General features: G+C 43.0%; 1 protein-coding gene across 1 annotated transcript in view; it reads right to left on the minus strand.

The window, feature by feature from the left end:
* CACNA2D4 (calcium channel, voltage-dependent, alpha 2/delta subunit 4) overlaps positions 1-22671 on the minus strand; it is a 251208-nt gene that overhangs the window by 36785 nt on the left and 191752 nt on the right. The window contains exons 28-31 of the mRNA XM_015422870.1: positions 9515-9576; positions 8264-8278; positions 4905-4949; positions 3584-3646 (exon numbers count right to left, since the gene is read on the minus strand). Of these exons, the coding sequence (XP_015278356.1) occupies positions 3584-3646; positions 4905-4949; positions 8264-8278; positions 9515-9576 (185 nt within the window). The remainder of the gene's footprint in view (positions 1-3583; positions 3647-4904; positions 4950-8263; positions 8279-9514; positions 9577-22671) is intronic.

A 22671-nucleotide genomic window follows, 5' to 3' on the forward strand; every position in this document is an offset into this window, starting at 1 on the left:
ATCCAAAGGTGTCTCAGAGCGGCTTACAAACTCCTTTCCCTTCCCCTCCCCACAAGAGACACCCTGTGAGGTAGGTGGGGCTGAGAGAGCTCTTGACAGAAACTGCTCTTTTTCAAGAACAGCTCTTATCAGGGCTACGGCTTGCCTAAGGTCATCCAGCCAGGTGCAAGTGGAGGAGTGGGGAATCAAACCCGGTTCTCCCAGATTAGAGTCCACGCACTTAACCACTACACCAAACAGTAGAACATTTTGTTTTAATACAAACGTTCATAAAGACCAGGGTTTTGATGTCTACACAGAAAAGAAAACTTGGAGGCTTAGGTAAAAAGATGAAAGGGGCAACCAAAACAAGGCAAGCGTCCGAAAGATTACCTATCCATCAAAACTATCCTATTTAGGACAGTAAGCAGATGGAAGGGAATTTCCTTTTCCAGCACTGCTTCATTGTGTGCACACTGCACAGGGGATGGAGGGAGTGGTACTACTACAGGAAAGAAAGGCCAGGAAACAAAGAATGGATTCCAGTGACAAGGGGGTCAGTGTGGGTGAGAATTTCAGTTTAAACAAAGTTATGAATAAGAAGCAGCAGTAATTTGTTTGTAGGATAATCCAGCTAAGAGTCACAGGAGCTGGGAGAAGGTCAGATGGCAAGCTATAGGGTAACTATCCAGGGCCCAGGAGCCAAACTTTTTCAGCCACATAATTCCCAAGCATACATGTTATGTGGGGGTGCATTTGCCTCCACTCGCACAGGGCATTTAAAGAGAACACAAGGAATGGAGATCTCCCCCCTTCCATTCTGCTGGCCTTGGGGAGGCCCCCTTACCGTATCACAAACCTCACAAAATGAACCAGTTCGGTAAACAGGGAGGCTCATGAAGGTTTGTGTGACCCCATGAACCATGAGTGAACCTCCATTTTCCTGGTTCGTGCTCATCCCTACTTAACATTCCCCATCCATGACCTGGTCTCTATGTCCCAAACTGCAGAGCTAAGGCATGTGGCAACCAGAAATAGAGCTTTTTCAGTGGTGGTGAACTTTAGAGGTAAGTTAGCCTGTTAGTGTGTAACTGGCTCAAGGTCACCCAGCAACCTTCCATAGCAGACTGAGATTTGAACCTGGGTGTCCCAGATCCTAGTCTGACATTCTAACCCTTTAGGACTTCCAGTTCCCCAGTGTGTGTGTGTGTGGGGGGGGTTTCCTGCTCCTGCCTCTCATTTCCCACTGCCACTCAGAGCAGCAGTGCGCGAGAGAAAAAAAAGCCAACTGTATGACAGCACTTCCTGGGGAGAACCTGAAAGCGACACCAGTCCTTTCTTGGAACTGCCAAAAATTCTATAATTTGACCATAGAGTTTCCAGTGATTCCTCACTTCCATGTTTTTCCCAAACATGGTGCCACATCATTGCTGATAGCTACCCCCATGTGACCATCCCTCTATCTTCTATTGGTTGCCAGGCCCACCCTGGCAACCTTATAACCACTATACCATGTTGGCTCTCATGCTGAAGAGCTGCTATCAGAGTTATGCATAACTCTCACTCTCTTTTATTTGGTAGTTGGCACCACCTCTTGGGTCACCCATATTGGGGTACTGCCCACAACACTTTGCCAAGATTCTGATGGTGCCTGAAGGCTCAAAAATGTTGGGAACTCTTGATCTTGTCTAAAATAAATGTTATGTTATTTGTGACTGCTTTTTAAGAGTATTTATATGAATTTTATGTAAGCCGCCCTGAGCCTGCCTCGGTGAGGAGGACGGGGTATAAACTGAATAAATAAATAATACTTGAAGCACTTTTAACTCCCATTGATTTTAATGGTTAAGCATTTAGCAGGTTTTTTTTACTCCCCAAATGAAATGGGGTGGGGGGAGACTAAAAAGTCTGGCACAAAGCTATGCTGTATACTTGTCATATAAAAATATATTCTATCTGGAAATTGTAGTTTTTCCTCCAGATAGTTCTTCTGATGCTACCGTACGTAACTGCCTTGCAAACTGAGGTTGTACAAATTTAGCAGGTGTTTATTGGGTATTGCCTAACTATAGCATTAACAATTATGAGGGACCCCTATGCATTGCTTGTGGCCTAGATATTGTGCTACTGTGATACACAAGTTAGAGTGCTAATCTTAAACATGGAATACCTGATTACAAATTCCTGCTCATCTATATAAGCCCACTGTGTGGCCTTGGGCATCACCAACTCTCCGCTTGAGCTAACTCGTCAGGTTGCAGTGAGGCTACAAAATGATCCCAAGCTTCTTGTAGCAAAGCAAATCACAAATACAGCAATAGAATAATCTTTGGCAGTCTGCAGGTTGCACAAGGACTAAAACGTGGTTGGGGCATGCATCTACTGTACTTCTGGAAGAACATGAAGTGTCCTCATGTAAACTTATTTTTAAAGAGTATACAAACAACTCTGCGCATAGTATTGGGATATTTGGTCAATATAACAGAATTTGCCCAGTCATAGAAGCATGATACTGACTGCAGTAAATAAATCTCCCACGAAGTATATTGCAAAAAAGGTAAATTTACATGTATTCAAGTAGATCCAGTTCATATTCAGGCTGCAGTCAAAAGAAGAGAAAGAAGAGTACTTTCCCTATCACAAATGACCAGCTTGTCCAGCATCATGCATGTAGGAGTATGAGGGCATTGTCTCTATAGGAGACATGTGCCTCCATGGAAGGCCATGTGAAGCGAGTGAGAAGACAAAGCAAGAGAGGAGGGGTTAAGACAAAGGTTAAGACAAAGAGAGGCATCCCAGTCAAGGAGAAAACACTTATACACACCTGATGTAGTGCGCCCCCCCCCAATGTCCAGGCAATGCTGAGTCGCTCACTCTAACACTCCCTCTCAACTCTGTATGCCATCGAGGTTCACAATGTTCAGGTTGTCCCGCAGGCCTTGGTATTTGTCTCTTGGAAGCAATTTGGTAAATATGTCTGCTGTCATTTTCTCTGTGGGACAGTCATTTAGCTTCGCAACTCCTTGCCCTTGCAAGACCCTGACTTAAGCAAGGTAAAGGTTTCCCTTGCTCGAAAGCGAGTCAAATCCGACTCTAGGGGGCAGTGCTCATCTCCGTTTCCAAGATGAAGAGTCAACGCTGTCCAGAGACGTTTCCGTGGTCATGTGGCCAGCATGACTAAACGCCAAGGCACATCGAATGCTGTTACATTTCCACCAAAGCAGTACCTATTTATCCACTTGCAATTTCTTTCTTTTGAACTGCTAGGTTGGCAGGAGCTGGGGCCAGAGATGTGAGCTCTCCGTCACGCAACACTAGGGTCTTGAACGGCCAAACTACAGACCTTCCAGTCTGCAGCTCAGCGTCTTAACGTCTGAGTCATTGCAGCCCCTAAGACCCTGACTTACTGGTTCCTAACTAAGTCTGCAGGTTGCACAAGGACTAAATGTGGTTGGGGGCATGCATCCACTGTACTTCTGGAATAACATGAAGTGCCCTCATGTAAACTTATTTTTCAAAAGCTGCGGACCCCAGCTTTGCTTCCTTTCCCATGCCTGCTGTACAAACAACTCTGTGCTTAGTTCATTCATTCAGTAATTCCTACCTGTTTGGAGACCTTGGAAACAAGAATGAACCCATTGTTGTCAATAAGGAAGCAGTTCAGAGTCTGATGCAAAAGAAAAAGATGCAAGATTTAGGACAGGGATTTCAGCTTTGTTAAGGCAATATGCAAAAGAAAAAGATGCAAGATTTAGGATGGGGATTTCAGCTTTATTAAGGATAAAATTGCCTAGCATGCAGGTCTCTATACTACACAGGGAGACTCTCCAGTTATGTTCCCATTTTTGCCAGTGGCCTGATCAGGGCTACGGAGAGGTAACTCAAGGCCTGGCAAAGAACAGTCTTGGGATCCTCCTCCTGAACCCTCCCTAATACTGTTGGTAGACAACACTGCATATTTAAGTACAGTAAATATCAACATAATAAAAGTATTATATTGTTTAATATGTAGATTTTAATGATGACAAATTCATTAATAACCATGAACGCAGAATTACTAAAAGGCAAATAGGCTACCTGTAAGGCACTGGCCTTCAGATCAAGGGTTAAGCAGGTGCAGCTTAGGAAATATGAACCAATACATTGGAGGCCTGCAGCCAGAGGAGTCTATCCCCTTTGCAATGCTCCCCCTTGCACCCTGGGTCTGCTGGAAGATTCTGCCATTTTGTGCTTCTGTTTACAATCTTCCTGAAACCTTTAACAGGTGAGCAATGTTTTCATTGTACTCCTGTGGGACTGGTGTTCTCTGTAGCATCATTGGGACAAAGTACAATGGTGTGTTACTGCAAATATGTAAGTAACTTCAAAGTAAAGAAAGGCAAAGAGTATTCACAGGGTCACCTGCGTCCTCCTAATTACTCATATCACTGTCTCTCAAAATGTTCTTATGAAAGATAAAGAAGTCAAACTAAATTCCTTTTGTTCATTTCACATTTGGGGCAAAGGGGGTGCTGTAACTCACTAGGACTTTTGAATCAATTCAAAAACTATGAATGAGATTCCTTCCAAGCCTCATGCAGACCCCAGAGATGGTTACTGCCGGTCTGCCATTTCCAATTGCCTTCAGGCACTTCAAACATGAATTCTGGGGCATCTTGTCAAGAGGGTTGGACCTAGGTTTAGGTTCCAGCTCAAACAAAATATTCATGGAGTTGCCTTGGGATCACTATCTCTTAGCATTACTTCTCTCATCTTTTTAAAAAAGTAATCAAAACAAGCAACCCCCCCCCCATCAATGTAAGTATAACCAATCCTATCTCATACGGATTTTACAGTGATAACTGAATGAAGGCAATGTTACATGAAGGAACCCTGGAATATCAGAGTATATATCTAAACCCAGTAAAGAGATCCTGGTAACTTACATCATCCTGACAGTTCAAGGGACACAGACCTTCCACACCACTGCACTGGAATGGGAAGAAAGAGTCAAAGAATATCTTACTTTACTTTCCATTCGTATGAAGAACATGAGGTACATCTGCAGGCATTATTCAAGGATGGATCTGTTTTTGCTCCACCGCTCATACATCTCATGCAGGTGAACAAATCATATTAGGAGAATTAATGTGAGGGTATCTCAAACGTCTCCTTGGCTCATCTTATTCTAAAAGAAGTAGCCTTTTCTCTGGTGGGCAGAGACCCTCTAGGAAGAACCAGTTTATTTTGGTAACAGTCACATAGGCAAACATTTCAACTTTATTAACCTTCAAAGCCTTACGCGGCCCGGGACCGAAATATCTGAAGGACCACCTCTTCCCATATGTGCCCTGAAGAGCCTTGTGCTCGCAGGACCAACATTTACTGGTTACCCCCGGCCCAAAGGACGTCCACTTAGCCTCGACCAGGGCCAGAAAAAGCACTGGCCCCAGCCTGGTAGAATCAGCTCCCCTTGGAGATCAGGGCCTGCAAAACAGAACTGTTCCGCCAGGCCTTCAGTTGAGGCGTCAGGCATCCATCTCAGTTGGCCTCCCTGCCTTAGTTCCCAACCTGCTGAAAGGGCCCATCTGATTCCACCTTATGGCCCCAATAGATTTATATTGCTACTATCAATTTTATTTATTGTTTTTATGATTTTAATGTGATTTTAGTGTAACAAGTCTTTGACTTGATTTGTTGCGATCTGCCCTGAGCCCGTTTGGGGAGGGCAGAATAAAACCCCCAAAATAAATAAATAAAAATAAATAAAAAATAAGCTGGGACATGTAAATAAATCCATATGCCTGCTCCTTTTCTTAATTCGACTCTCAAAGACAACAGAACAAGAGTTAGACTGTTAAGGGTACGCTAAAATGAAAATAAGATAGTAAAATTAGCAAATAACTTAAAGGTTCCCTTGCTCGAAAGCCACTCGAATCCGACTCTAGGGTTGCGGTGCTCATCTCCGTTTCAAAGCCGAAGAGCCAGCACTGTCCGAAGATGTTTCCATGGTCATGTGGCCGGCATGACTAAACACCAAGGCGCACGGAACCCTGTTTAACTTGCAGAGCGTTAAAAGTCAGAGGAGCTCGCTTTGGTGTAACACTCATCCCTCCCCCTTCGTTAAAATGAAAAACTGTTCAAGAGAACATAGTCTTCATCTTAGATAAGGTGAACCCGCTTCCCACATTAGTGAAATGATGGCTCTCCACAGTTCTAGATTCAACTATGTCTTTTCCGTAATTTCATCTTCAGACTGAGACTCGTGTATACAAATGCACAGAAAACATGCATCTGGGATTACTGCTTGAACAATTATTGTATCTGTTGGCCAAAGAGCTAGTGTGATGAATGTGAACTAAGGGATATTCATAGTGTCAAAGCAATTTTTAGTAAAGGTAACCATAGCAGAAGCAGATTCCCCCTGTTATTAAAAGGAAAGATTTACTACACAGTAGAGAAAAAACAGTAATAGCATTGGCTGCCTTTTACTTCCTGTCAACATTTGACAAATGATATATGAACAGTGTACTGTGGCCTCAGGCACTGTCCATTTACTTTAGCTGGAAATTTACAGTAAACCCAAGTTGATGTGTATCACAGCACTGAACCGAACAGGATGTGAAGGGTTAAATGATGAGTAAGAAAATCCTGCCAATGCTCATGGCTTTCATTATTATCCTGCATTCTGTGGCTACTACCACAGGTTTTTCTCTTTGTCTCTTTTGCTATGCTTTTTTTTTTTTTAAAGTAAAGGGCTGGTAATATCTGATATGCAAAGAGGGAAAAAATGACAAGATATTATCATTTCCTTAATTTAAGATCTACGGTAAACGAAGAATTTAGACTGCTCCCTGCAGTGGATCACCCACGTTATTGTTCAGATGTTTTTCACCCAGAACACATACCAGGCAGAAAGGGAAAGTTACCCAAGACTATTCTGTGGCCAGCTCAAAGGGCTTAGAGAAGACTATCATTAAAAGGATAGCCACTGGTAATTAAACCAGCAAGCAGGAAAGAATGTAGCTGCCCAAGTTAAAATGATCAGGGGGTAAAAGGGCAGGTCTATATTCTTCCTCTTCATCCACTTAAAACAAGAAGGAAAATGTAGATGGCTTCCCTAACACGTTCACCTTCCTACAGGAAGCCAAATTCCAGCGGTGTTTCCCTATTTATGTTACAGAAGGCATGACAAAAAATGACAAGTGGGGTCTTGGCAATATTATATAAATCAGAGTCAGTAAATGATCTCCAAGTGTGTATGGAAGCAGTTCATGTGAGGGGAGAACTAGCACTTCCGTTTAGACCTCTTTTAAATCGAAAAAGGAGGTCTTTGCCATGGCATAGAGATTACAATATGCTTCTGTTAGATAGAGAGATTTGCTTGATTTGTATTTCATTAACCAAGCTGTCATCTTGGCTGTAAGTTCGCTTATTGCCTTGTCATAGTGCATTAGGCCAAGAAGTTATGTAACCCAGACAGCTAATTTGAGATGTAGATTCAAATCACTTAGCACCTACTGTATCCCGTTTCTTTGATTAAGCTGTACTATCTTGTCAAACAGGAATGCAAATATTTCCTGGAAATGAGAACTGATTGTGATAATCACTAGCCTATTTACTCTTCCTGTGCCCATCTGCATATTTATTAACATTCTTGGTGGGCTGCAGAAACACCAAAATATGCTTCTGACTGGCTTTGTACCAGGTGATGTATCATATTTGTCACACAGACAAAAGGATCTATTTCGCAATATAAAGGCTGTTTCATGTTGGTGTAATGTGATCAACTGAGATTAGATATTATTCTGTTTCCCTCTGAATAAAGGCACATGCCAGAGGATTAAGTCTCAGAGAAATTTACTAGAAGCTACAAAGGACTGTCAACAGGCTCGAAGAAAAATTACCTTTCCTTTTAGTAGAGGCTTAACCTGTGGAAATGGGCAACTGAACCTTTACATGGCCTAGAGATAAATAACATCACCTGATCAACAATAGTCCAATAAGCTTCTGTTAAAGGGACAGGACATTTTTCCCTCCAGGAACCCTAGACACTACCTCAGACTTTGACCTGTTTCTGAATCCTATGCCTTCCTCCATTATCCAAGTCCCCTTCTTTGGCTTGCATGATCCAGTCCTCTGTAACTTGTTCTGCTTTACCCGCTCAATCTACACAGAAATGTACGCAATACAACACTCAGGAGCCAAGCGGCAAAACAAACGACACATGACTACCAATGCTTCATGAAGTACAGGCAAGGAATTCTGGGAAATGTCATGGTCTTCAAAACTACTGTTAACTTACATCGGTGTCATTGGGCTGGGAGATGATAAATGGGAATGTAGACAAGCAGCATCCAGAAGGCAAATGAGAAGAGAGAAAATGTCCATTAGTATATTGAGTACCAAGGAGTAAAATGAAAAATAAATACCTTCGTATAAGACAACTTCAGAGGGCCACTGTTTATCATCTTGTATACTATAAGTTTTAAACCAGAACTTGCAGGACTATCTAGCAAAAACTAAAATATATTAAGAATACATTGTGATTGTCTGGATATTTTTTCATATAGGTTACATAAATATCTTTTTTCCCTTAATTTCACATGTTATGTTGCATAGTATATACCTAAATATATTCATTATTTTTACTGATTAAGCTATCTATTTTAATGTTGGGCAATTCTTACTGCAAATTGCATTAGCCTACTAGCCAAAAGCAAGTCTTGGAAGAGTTGATAATCATCAAATCCAAGTCACTTTTAATGGATTATGCTGAGTAACTCTAACGTATTCAGTATTAGACTTGCCTCTCAAAACTGTTCCATCCATTTTTGTCAGTTTTGCTGCTTCCAAATTTTTATTTCAGCCTGTATATTTACAGCTTGTTTACTTGTGCAACAAAAACTTCTCTCTTACTGTTTGGAGTGTAATTACTTTTCAGTATCTTAATGTAAACAAAGTAAAGGTAAGTGCTAGAGGCATTAAGTTCTAAACCTAACCAGCAAAACAGAGATTGGTCCAGAATACACTGGATTGTACTGGATTGTCTTAACAAGAATCTTTCGAACTGAGCTTAATGAAAATTTTGGGACAGAATGAAGCTGGATTAAATGGAGGCAATTTAAATGGAACGGTCTGCAATCGGGATGGCAAAGAGGAACAGGTAGGCATTCTGCCTGAAACTGAAGAGGATTTTGAATGCCTGAATTGGTACAGACATAATTCTGCAATTAAATTTGTCAGCTTCATTGGATTTAATGCCATGCCAAGCTTGTGGCTGTTAACATGACGTTCCAAGAACTGACTGGCAGTTGATGCAGCATTAGCGTTATCAAAGGATTAGCAAAATGTGTAATTTAAAAACTAATCTATTGCACAAATCTGTTTAATACAAATTTCACAAAGGTTCTGTGAAAATGTGCAAAGGAAAATATCAGCGGTCCAAGCTCCTTCTTTGTGTATTATTATCAACGTACTTTATATGAGAACAGCCAAAGGAGAGTGACCCTTCTGTTTTCCCACAGTATATCAGCATAAATATTACCATTCTCACCTGCTGTGTAGCTGTCCACAACTTGTTTTGGAGTAATTCCAGCTTAATTAGCACACCTACAGCTATGGGAAAACAAAGCGAGGGGAAGGATTGGAGAGGAAAGTACAGATACATGTTAGGGACAAATAAGAGATATTTGCATGAAGCCACCAGAAGAAATCACACCATTTCCAAGTGTAAACGACAGGTAAGTGCTGAGTCAGACCATAACGTGAGAGTCAGCGGTTTAACAAGGTGATGGAAAAGGAAGCATCAACTGCTGTGCTGAAATACTGACACCCACCTCCCACTAAACACTACCAAGATACAACAGGCTGCCAAAACACTTCCCCTTTGGGTGGTAGATTATAAAAGCATTTTGCTATAATGATGATTCAATAGGAATCTTCGACTGAAGACAGGCAGTGATTTTTAAGAGAGCTGGAAACCGCCTGAGAGAAACGCTGCTTCTCAGGTTGTACCCGCAATTCTTTTTTCCTGTCACGGATGCCTCTGGTCAAAAAAGGCTTGACAAACAATAGACAAACCCTGCAAAACCTATTTAAAAGAGGTAGAAGGAGAAGGGGATGAGTGTTTGTAAGCAGTAACCTCTCTATCCTCAGGTCTTGAGAACAGGAAAACCATGCTTCCAATCTTATTCCATACAGGGTCTTACTGGAAACTTTTAATAAACTTGAGGACTGAACAGTACTACCTTAACACTATAACACAATGTAGCTAGGCAGGACAGATTTAATGAATCTAAATTAAAGGAGAATAAAGCCCTGGAAAACTTCTTTGGATCAATAGTCTTTTCGTATCAAGTCATGAGGATGCTTCTTCATAAGAACATATAGTACTTAGCACTTTCAAGAGTTCAAAGTGCTTTGCACACATTTATCTTAATAATCCTTACAGCAGTCCTAGAAGGTAGGTTATAGTATCATTATCCCATTTAGTGGGGATTTAGGCAGTGTCACCTGGGGGAGGGGCAAGGGTAAGCAAATAACCTCTTGGAAACCTGTCCCCTCCCCCACCCCCAGCTCCTAAGAGCACAGTTCAATTTCCTGCCATACTACTCCTATGGGTTGCTGGCAGGAACTCAGGCAGAACGTACAAAACGGGACATGGACAAATAAATGGCTCTGGGCATTCTGCTTCAGTTCCAGCTTGTCAGAATGGCTCCTTCCAGGCACTGCCTGCATTCAAGCAACAAGTTCTGTGTGGTATGTCAGCAAAGGGGCCAAATCAGATTCTCATGAAGCTTGATGCATTCTGCTGCCTAAGGAGGGGAAGAAAGGAAGAAAGAATCATGGAGGAGTTTAAAGCAAAAAGGAACAGAGCTGGAGGGGAGAGTGTCAGCGGCTGCTAGTATTGCCAGCTTAATGGGATATTATTTACCAGGTGATATTACTGACCTCCCATTTACACACACTAAGCCTCTATTAAAAGAACAGGACATTTTTCTCTATGCCTGAGGGCAGCCTAGCTGCTGCCAAATAATATCTCAAAACCGAGATTCCAAGGAATGGTTTGGCCACTGCTGTCGCCATTCAAGATGCCGTTCCCTCGCTTCAGATAACTGTACTAGTAGCCTGCCTTCAAAGGGCAGAACTACGCGTTACATGTAGTTCTGTGATTCTCTTCATGTGGTTCTTTTGGTTTATAAAATGCAGGCACTGGACTGTGATTTCAAGGGCCAGAACGGCTTCAGGAGGGGGAGAGACTTTCTTAATTCTTTCTCCTCCTGAGGGAAAAATCACCCCTTCCTAGCTGATCTTACCTCTTTCCAGAGAAAACATATTGTGAATTTCTATTATGCAGATGTTAAAGACAAACCTATTCATCTGTATAAGACCTAATTCTAAAAGACAAATTAAATAAACTTGCCATTCTAGTTCTGTATTTACAAAAGGCCTGTTTTTTTCACAGCATCTAGAGTACAACTAACCCTCACATCACATGAAGCTGCCTTATACTGAAACAGACCATTGGCCCATCAGAGTCAGTATTGTCTACTCACACTAGGGTTGTCATCCCCCAGGTCCTGGCAGGGGTTCCCCCCATTTTAGGGGCTCCAATCCGCCACCAGTTAGCTGGAGGGCCCTTTAAATAAATCTTGCAGGAGGGAGGGAGAGGGGCACACACCACCCCCCAGGTTGTTCCCCAAAGCATAGAGAGCCAGTTTGGTGTAGTGGCTAAGTGTGCGGACTCTAATCTGGGAGAACCGGGTTTGATTCCCCACTCCTCCACTTACACCTGCTGATGTGACCGTGGGTCAGTCACAAGCTCTGGCACAGCTGTTCCTGAAAGAACAGTTTGTGTCAGAGCTCTCTCAGCCCCACCCACCTCACAGGGTGTCTGTTGTGGGGAGGGGAAGGGAAAGGAGTTTGTAAGCTGCTCTGAGAATCCAAGTGAAGGGCGGGGTATAAATCCAATCTCTTCTCTTCATTTAAAGGATCCCTTTAAATGCTTTGGGGAAGAACTGGGTGTGTGTGTGCAATCTAAGCCATGAATCCACAGCTTGGAGCACAGGCACCATTCCCCAATGTGATGATGTCACTTCTGCGTGATGTCATCATGTTGGGGCTGTCCCTGCCCCCCCGGAATGCCACCCCAAATCCCCTGTTGGGGACTTGTAAGGACCTGGCAACCCTAACTCACACTGGTAGCAGCTCTTCAGAACTTCAGGCAGAGGTTTTTCACGTTACCTACTTCCTGGTCCTTTTTAACTGGAGGTGCCAGAGACTGAACCTGGGACCTTCTGCATGCCAAGCAGATACTCTACCACTGAGCCATAACTCCTCCCTCCCATAAACAGCATCTTATATTAGTATTTTAATGAAGTCTTCAATCCTAATCTTACTTTTTTATATGCAAATATTACTGGGTTGGATCCTATGGCTAATGAGGGTAAGGTACTTGTAATGACAGATTTTTCTTCACCTCATTCCCACAAAAACCCTCTGTGGATAGGAGCCTGTGGATTAAAAAAAAAACACCATGCAAAGGGAGGGCATGTAGAGAGGAGTAAAAATTCCCCCTCTTCACTGCAGCCTCCCTATGATTGGTAGGTTTTTATCCCCCAGGATCCCACACTCCCCAGCAGTGCTTGGGTCACAGAAGGCTGCAGTGGGAGGGGATGGTGGGGAAAGATCAGCCATTGCTCATGCCCTTCCCTTGTGCAAACATAGGATCCTTTGGAATCAGTGTGACCAACTGCTGAGCAAATCCGCTTTGTGACTACATAAATGTTTGAGAATGCTTACAAAGTAAGACACAGCCCTCCTTGGATTCGCTTCACCTTAGCTCAAAGACTTTGCATTCAAAAAGTCCCAGTTCCAATTCCTGAATTTCTGGTTGAAAAATCTCGTAGCTTGGCTGGAAAAGACCTTGGAGCATAACTACTAAGGGTAGTTCTGAGCTGCATGAACCAATAAGAACATAAGAACATAAGAGATGCCAATGTTGGATCAGGCCAAAGGCCCATCCAGTCCAACACTCTGTATCACACAGTGGCCAGAAATACCAGGTGCCATCAGGAGGTCCACCAGTGGGGCCAGGACATTAGAAGCCCTCCCACTGTTGACTCCCCCCAAGCACCAAGAAGACAAGAGCCCCTATCTATACCTTGTGGCTAATATATACCTTGTGGCTAATAGCCACTGATGGACCTCTGCTCCATATGCTTATCTAATTCCCTTTTGAAGCCGTCCATGCTTGTAGCCGCCACCACTTCCTGTGGCAGTGTTAATCACTCTTTGGGTGAAGAAGTACTTCCTTTTATCCGTTCTAACCCGACCGCTCAGCAATTTCATGGAGTGCCCACGAGTTCTTGTATTGTGAGAAAGGGAGAAAAGTACCTCTTTCCAATGGTCTGATGCAAATATATGGTAGTTTCATATGCTGACTATTTTACATGCATCCTAGTGCCACCATTAGATGGAGGGGGAGGGGAACTGAGAGAATTGTTTGACTAAACCTTTTGGGTTAATAAGACAGTCAAGATTGGAAACAGGGAAATCTTGGTTCATATCGCAGTCTCTTACCATTGTTTACTTATTTCAAATATCCATTCCATATCCTGATCTCTATGCTAAAAATGTTTATCACTCACAACAAAATTATTAAAGCACATGTCACTAAAACCAAAAAGGCCCAGCATAAAAAGATAAAAACATTTTGACGGCAGCAGGTAATAAAGACAGTCATAAAGAAATACATAGAGATGTGTATAAAGCAGGAAAAAAGATTTTAGAACAATTTCATTAAAATCTAACCCTAAAGCCAGGCGGAAAACTATATAGAAGCAAACAGGGTGAAGGAGGAAAAACAGAATTCAGCAAAATACCCTGGGGGCGTGAGAGATTTTTGCCTGGTGCCTTATGCTTAAGTTTGGCAAAGGACTGTGGGAAGGGAAGTCCAGCGCTGCTGTTGCCTGAAACTCCCTTCCTTCAGCCTGAAGGCAGGGGCACACGGGACCAGTTCCCAGGAGAAGAAATTAAGTGAAACACAAGTCCGAAGGTAAGTAGGCAATCCTTCAAAGCCGTACACTAGCCTATTAATTCTTGAAATGGATGCCGGCATTCAGTTTTGAAGCAGTGCAAAACCACAGAGCAGACTTAGTTTTGTCCATTGAACCTGGCAGCTGCCATCAAGGGCACAGTACATCATTTCGGCTTTCGGAGCCATGGTGTCAGTGTCCTTCATGTCAGCTTTCTCTTGCTGGTACATCTCACAGTATCTTTATTATAAAATGACTCTGACGTCCATGAAATGGGGAAGGGAGTTATTTCCTACAGCTGCTTTCTCCCTGAACTTGTGAGCACGAACAGCCGGAGAAGACACAAGATCCATCTGGATCTAAGTTCTCCAGATGTCGTGGGAGAAGAAAAATGGAACTGCATTCTGAACTGGTGCTTTAGGCTAAGTACTAGTTGAGTTACTCTGGGGATGGCAGTGCAGAGCCTTTCAAGACAATAAAAGCCAGGATCTGATTAGAAAAGTTGTTAAATGTGAGTTGCATTTAATGCGTGACCCAGCAGTTACCCTAAAAATAGCGGAGGGACTAAATCAGCTCCCAAGCATGGTGGCAGGAGGGGCTCAATCATTCCCTCTCTTCCACCCTGTGCACTTGCACTAGAAGCAAAGGGCTGTGGTGGTCGAGGCATTTGTTTTAGTGCCAATTCCATGTATCTCCTGGGCAGATTTCAGTCTGAGTGTTGACATCCTTTTCGGCAAGATCCTGCTCATTATAATGCTCTACTTCAGGGTCCCCACTGTTTTTGAGCCTGTGAGCACCATTGGAATTCTGACACGTGGTGGGTCCAATCACAAAATGGCTGCTACAGTAGGTGGAGCCAATTACAGAATATCAAGAATTAAGGTAATAAACAACTTTAATAGTAACTCTTCAACATTTCTGGCGGAAACTCTGTTTTACAGGATGCCTTTTAATCCACACAGCCAATCATAAGCCATGCTGGGCCGAAGCCCCACCTAGCCCTGCCCACTCTAAAAACACATGGCGGCACCAGAAAAGGTATTGGTGGGGGCCATGACACCCATGGTCACCACCCTGGAGTCTCCTGCTCTACCTTGTTTCCATGGGAAATAACTGGGGGAAGTGAGTAGTCTTCTTGACGGTGGGGATAGCCCTACTGCTGGGAAGGCAACTCGTGCCACTTCTAGCCATCGCTCTCTTAAAAAATGTACAAAAGATATGTGTGTACAAGCATGAAAGTGACGGAGTACACAACTTATGATAAAATGAAAAAAAATCTGAAATGAAGAGCAGTTACAAAGGGGGCAGAGTTTTGTTACTAAATTTTAGAAGTGATTAATATTCCTCTTTCAGCAGCACATCTGGGAGCAGTTAGCTTAAAAAAAACAGTTGCCATTTTGAAAATAGAGTACAAAATGACACGGGAAGGGGTGAGTGTGTCATTTATTACCAATGGCTTGACAAACACCAGCCAATCAGTACTTGACACATTCACACAACCAAACTGAAAACTGCACCACTTATAGCAAAGTGTTTGCATGTATTTCTCATCCCTGGATGCTGCAATCAACACCCCCCGCCCCCATTTTATTAACTTGTAAACATTGCCCATATAAAACCACACTATTTGGAAAAGACTTATGACTAATACTCTTCTGATCCTATTAGATGGAGGAATATTACAGGCTATAAATGGGGTAGTTTGTTGATTCGCTCTGGAAGGCAATGTGCCTTTGTACATGGGAGTAAATTCCGTGTTGTCCTTTGAAACTAACTCAAGTGAGAATCATTCCCCTTATCGCAGCCGGATTGTATCACTGGGAACGAGCATTAGTCAGAACATGCAGCTTTCACAAGCCTGTTGAGCAGTTAACCCCAGGACTGCTAACCTTGGAAGCACGGGGAGTAACTAAGAGTCTCGTGTTTTCACTAAGAGACATTGAAATCCTGACAGATTGTTCAAAAGGAATGAAAAACATGGCAAAAGAATCTATTTCCTGCGCATCCTACAGAAAGCACAAAAAGCTTCCACCAAATGTAATGATCTGTCGGATGGTCAAGACACAACAGTACTGATAAAGTTGAACATTATCAAGGAGCTGATGTGGAACATATTGACATAAATAAGAAGACAGTAGATGAGTGGGAGAAAAAACAACAGAAGGGTATATATAAGCATGAAGGTAAAAAGAAGGCAGCTGAAGGCCAACCAAGGGGCACTTTCTCAGAGTCCAATTTGCACACAGACATTTATTTATTACTTTATTAATTCGATTTCTATCCCGCCCTCCCCGCAAGCGAGCTTAGGACGGGTTACAAAGTCACATAAGGATTGTGACTAAAATAGCAATAGATAAAAATTTAACAATAAAATTCACATTAAAATCAACCAAGCAAACCAGAGCAAACTTGCCTTGATAACAAAACTCAGATGGAAGCGTTTCAGAGTGGCGCAACTGGATGGTTTGCTAGATTAAGAAAATCAGTGCTGTCAGCAAGGGAGGCCACGATAGATATGGATGTCCGATGCCTCAACCGAAAGCCCAGCAGCATAGCTCCATTTTACAGGCCATGCAGAATTGTAACAGATCCCAGAGGGCCCTGATCCCAAGTGAGAGCTTGTTCCACCAGGTAGATTATATCAGACACTGTGCTTGACATTGTGTTGGGTGGATACATGTAACATTTGTAGCTGGCTCTTTTAAATTATGCAGAAATACAGTTGGGAACAGCCTGCCCTTTCTCCTTCTCTGTGTTCTGCAGGAACATATGGTGAGGAAGACACCCATCCATCCCTCACAATGGAGGCTGCACACTAATATACAAATAATTGGGTATCTTCAGCTCAGTCAGAACTGTCGCACAACAAGCCACACTAGATCATGAGATGTAGGAAATCCATAAGCAGGTCTTCTGATCAATGTTCCCTCTAAGCTGGGGAGTCTTGTGAGCAAAAATTCTACTTTGTGAGCTACTGGCATTAAAGTTGTGAGCGAGCGATTTGGCTGCTGCATGAATTAGTTTGTTCTGGAGCCTTCCTTCCTGAGCTACGACAAAAATGTGTGAGTCAGAGGCTAAAGAACTGTGAGCTAGCTCACACTAACTCAGCTTAGAGGGAACACTGCTTCTGATGTCTCTATTTTTTTTTTTGGCTGGGAGGGTGGGGTAGAAAGTTAATAAATAAAATGGGAGGAATTCAATTGGAGCACTAGAAGAGAAAAATTTAATAATCTCCCTTGCCATGTTCCTGATCTGAATTGCCTCCTAAACTGTTATTTGTGCCACCTGGAAAAGTGTGTTTCATCTCTCCCAGGTTTTGTATATGGTAGCTGGGGCATGATGGAGTACACGTAACCTGTAACAAGGAAGGGATTCCTTTCTTCTAGGAGGTGTACATTTTATTACCACCTCTGATTATCACCTCTAATTACGATACGAGTTAACCAATCATTTTCTCCAGATTGTAACTGACAGAAATCCCAAAGTAGACAATGGAAGTATTTGACTATTTATTTTATATATTTATTAAAACATTTATACCCCATCTTTCCTCTTGGTTCAAGGCAGCTTATGATAACAGTTAAAACACCCACAGCTAAAACCAAAAATAAAATAGCAAGCCCCCAATCCTTCCCCCTTCCTCTCTTAAAAGATGCCTGCCATTTAAACCCCCTCAAAAGCTGCGGCAAACAGGCAAGCCTTGCAGTGCCACCTGAAGATCTCTAGGGAGGGCCCCCCACTTCTTCAGGGAGCCCAATCCACAGAGCCAGAGCCATAATAAAAAAAGGCCTGGGCTCTGGTTGATGCCAGATGGGCTACCCTAAATGGTGGGGAGGCCAACAGATGGCTGCCTGAGGACTGTAGTTGGTGCACAGAGACATATGGAAGGATATGGATTATAAACGTTACTAAGTGGCTACAACATTATTCTGCCCGCCTCCATTTTACTCTCACAACAACAATCCTTTGAGGTAGGTTAGGTTGAGAGAGCATGACTGGCCTAAGGTCACACATGAATGGGGATTCGAACCTGGATGTCCAATCCAGTTGGAAAATGCACTGAAAGTGGATTGAAAGTGGATTATTTAGTGTGCATGACCACAATCCCAGATTGTAGTCCAGCTGCTATACTGTGCTGGTTGGTAACTTTCATACCCCCCAGCCCTATATTGTTGTTATTGCCATCCAGTTGCAGCCAATTTATGGCGACCTCATAGGATTTACAAAGCAAGAGATGAACAGAGGTAGGTTGCCACTGCCTGTCTCTACGTAGCAACTGTGGACTTCCTTAGTGGTTGCCCATGCAAGCACTAACCAGAGCCGATTCTGCTTAGCTTCCAAGATCTGACGAGACCAGGCTAGTCTATAAAGTCACAGCATGCTGTAAATCCCATTCAGTTCAATGTGACTTACTCCCAATTAAGTATGTATAAAATTGCAGATTTATTAATCTAATAAATCAACTATTTTAAAACTGTTTAACACTGAGGGACAGAGACTTATGCACAATATATGAATGCTTGAAGAAGTTCCACTGAGGTTTTGTTGAAATTCTGCACATCCATTTTAGAAACTCTCCTCCAGCAACACATTTTAAATGAATAAACTTTCTCTCAGCTTTCTTCATTGTCTAACTTTCATACCCATACATAGTAATGGGAAATACTATGGCACGAATTATCTTGATCTTGGTCACCAGTGACACATCCCTACACTTAAGAATCTCTCTAGTTCCTTCATGGCTACCCTTCCCAGTCTCAAACTCCTTCTGATTTTTTGGTTCTTTCCACCAATTTTCACTCCACCTTCATCTGAACCTAATCCAGCTTTCTTTATGATATGTTCTGCACACAGATTTAACAGATAGGGAGATAAAATACACCCCTGTCTGATACATTTGCCAATCAGAAAACATTCTGTTTCTTCACATTCTGTCCTAACAGTAGCCTCTTGTCCAGAGTACTGGCTGAACTTCAAAGCAATCAGATGTTGTGGCACACCCATTTCTTTAAAACCAACCATAGCTTTTCATGATCCATGCAGTCAAAAGCTTTGCCATGATCTATGAAACAAAAACTGATTTTCTTCTGAAATTCTCTCATACACTCCAGTAACCAACATAAATTTGCAATATGATCTTTAGTGCCTCTTCCTTTTCTGAATCTAGCTTGAACAATCAGCAATTCTCATTTCCTATATGGTAACAGTCTCTGTTGTAAGATTCTGAGCATCATCTCATAAGAAATTAATGCAATGGTCCTATAGTTGCTGCAGTCTTTGATGTCTCCTTTTTTTGGAACTGGAACATAAATTGAGCATTTCCAGTCTGTAGGCCACTGTTATATTTTCCAATCTGTGGGCATATTCTTGTTAAGATTTTAATGGACTTTGTTTCTGTGGCTTGGAATAGCTATATTGATATCCCATCTACTCCTAGTGATTTGTTGCTTTCAGTTGCTTTCAGTACAGCTTTCTCTTTACTTTCTAAACTGTAGGTTCTTCTTCAAAAGTTTCTTCTTTGAAGGAATCTATCATTCTTTCATCTCTTCTGTATAGTTCTTCAGTGTATTGTTCCCATCTTGTCTTTATTTCGTCCTGTTCAGTTGATGAAGATAAGGCTACTCACTAAGATTTCCAGGGGAAGAATATGTAACAATGACATAGGGTACTTTAGTGTCTCAAGGTTCAGAAATCCTTACAATAGTTGTATGAGAGAGATCAGTATTACTAGCCCCATATTGTAGCAGACACAGAGTGAATGGGCTGAGAGAAGGGGTGAGCCTGAGAGAACAGTCATTTGCCCACGGCTACACAGTAAGCTTATGACTGAAGTGAAATTTGAGCAGGAAATATCCTCACCCTTTTACACACTACAGTACACTAGTCATTACCATGTGATTCTTAACTAGATCAGAAAAGAAAATGAAACCTGCAGGTTCTAGCAGGTTTCAGAGGCCTTACAAAAGTCAAGGCTGGGTGATCAGTGCTGGTTTTTGCATATAGTCCATAATAGCTTGGATCCCACATGTTCCATCATGGCCATAAAGATCAACTGAGAATGCTTTCTGGACTATATCAGCTACATCCCAAGTTTAAACTGCATGGACCTATAGAAATGTTCTTATGGGCTACTCTGCGATTTGTAGCTCCCGTTCCCCAAGCCTGGTGAAGTCCATGCCTGCACACTCTTCTGGAGGTGCTGCATGACCGTCAGGTTTGGATTGGTTTTTAACAGTATGTAGGCAAAGGTAATTTTAATTGTGTGTTTTGATTTGATTGTGTGTGTCTTGTTTATATCTATTGTTATTCATATCACACATTGGTAAGGGGAAGGATAAAACTGAACTAGGTAAAATAAATGAGGAAATAAATATGCAAGGTGTACCAGCTATCATACCTGTCTGGCCTGGGACTACACTTTGACAGTGCTTTTCTTTATGTCCACGTTCTCAATTCCAGCTCTGTCAAATTCATGACATGCCTGTCCTCATTATGCTGTTATGACAGTTGGCTTAAAAACACCAAACATTCTTTCAGAGTAATCTTTCAATCGTTTTCATTCTTTCTTAATTGAAATATGCCCGTGTCCATCTGCTCTCCTCCCCAAGTGCTTGACTGTTATTGAATGTCCAATTGCCATTTTACTCAAAAATAATAAAAAGGAACTAAGGCAAACATAGTATGCCAAAGGGGTGGGGGAGAGCGGGAAAGAAGGTGAAGCTGAAAAAAATGAAGACTAAAATTCATTGCAGGTGTGTGAGGTCTGTGTGGGAGGGATCACATTTTCCCAAGCTCCCCACATTAAAACATCCTCCATACATTAAAGCGAGAATGTCAGAAAGGAAAGCTTAGCATAGAGCTGCCCCCTCTGATGCTTTATTACATGCAAGAAGTATTTTACATGGGGAAGCATTTCCCATTACATGGGAAAAGGCACAGTCCATTTGAGTGTAACCTTGCTCAGGATAACACATTTGGTATCTTTTTATCCCACTCTTCCTTCAAGGGGCTCAGGACAGCATACACTGGTCTCCCATCCTCCACTGCATCCTCACAACAACCCTGTGAGGTAGGTTCAGCTGAGAGAGAGAGAGTGACTGGCCCAAGGATAACCCAGTGAGCTTCATGGCACAGTGATCCTAGTCCAATCTCTTAACCATCACACCAAGCTGGTTCTCATCGTTGTGTGAACACGGAATTTAAAGCTTATTCCCAAACGTCTTTATTAATCTCCCCAAATCCAAAGCAACCATGAAGAGAGCGATTAGCCATCTACGCCCACCACCACCAATCTCTGAGTTGCTTCTCATCTCAGGAAAAAGAAGGCACTGTCGGAGCATACATCCATGCTTCACAGCAGCCCATGTCAAGCCATTGTAGTGGCTAACTCTCTGTCTAGAGTCCGGTGTGTCAGCCTGACGTTGGCATGGGGCCAGTGTCACCCCCTTTCCACCTTGCAGGTTTCCAAAGAGTCAGCTTCCTCTCTAGCTCACTGCCCTTACTCAGTGCTTTCCCCCACTCCCACAGAGAAAACCAGCAAACATACCTTGCTTTTTTATTGTGGATTTATTGAGCACCACTGGCCGCCTCCCCCCACCTCCCTCCACTGCTTCATAACAAAGAGGACACTGAAACCTCTCCTGCTAATCTACTCCTGCATGACTTCAATGGGTCTGTTCCAAAAGGGGCTGACGGGAGTTAAAAGGACTTGCTGTTTCTCTAGGAGGAGATTAGGCTAATTCTGAGTTTTCCAGCCCCTTCTGTACTCTGGGGATGTAGCTGCACTGACAGTCGAGTCTGCCTGCTTCTCCGGGTCAGTTCCTTCACACTGTGTGATTGTGTGTCTCTATGTGTGCGCGCGCTCTTGTACGTGTGTGTACTGCTGTCATCACAGATGTATCCCCAGCTGTCACTCCACCCTGCTCAGTCTCTCCTTCTCTCTCCTCCCCACTTGGTGCTTTCTCGATTATTCAGCGGACCGCTGTCTCGGTTACACACAGCCGTCTCCCCTTTGCTCCTCTGCGGTGCTTCTGTCAGCTCCGGAAACTCGGCACCATGCAGGGAGAAGGGGGCTGATGCTGAGCGGCGTCCTGCAAGTGCTTGCCCGTCTGCCGGCCAATTGCCTGCACTGGATCACTGGGATACTCACCAGAGGGTTTGGCAGCAAGTCTGAAAAGACTCCATCCTAGCCAGGGAACAGTAAGTATCTCTGCTTTACCATCTGGCTGCTGGGGAAATGATTTCACTTACGGTTGCCCTTTGCCACCTTCTTTCATCCAGAGGGCACCCATTGCCACGGGGGGGGGGTGGATTTTGTCAGACACTGACAGAACTCTCTGTGTGACACGCAGCTTCTGAGGGAAAACCTAACTGGGCAAGCCACTGGGTACCTGTTTGATTAACAGAGTGGCAGGTGAGGATTCCAGGACAAGCAGCACTTGTGGCTAATTCAAGTTAAGTGAGGAAGGCTAAAGGAAACAAGGTGTGCCAGCCATGGGGAAAGTACAGCCCTTTCTCTAGGGTAGAGGCAGCTCCAAATTGGGAGAGTTGCTCTGAGCCTAAATAATTTTGGGTCAATAAGAATAGAACAGATTACCCCCCTGCCCCCAAATCAAAGAACACGGGCTCTTCCTGCATGCCCATCAAAGCAATTTCTGATGGCAACGTGTCCAGA

This window comes from Gekko japonicus, unplaced genomic scaffold (assembly GCF_001447785.1).
Source record: "Gekko japonicus isolate JY-2015 unplaced genomic scaffold, Gekko_japonicus_V1.1 scaffold34, whole genome shotgun sequence".
Taxonomy (NCBI): domain Eukaryota; kingdom Metazoa; phylum Chordata; class Lepidosauria; order Squamata; family Gekkonidae; genus Gekko; species Gekko japonicus.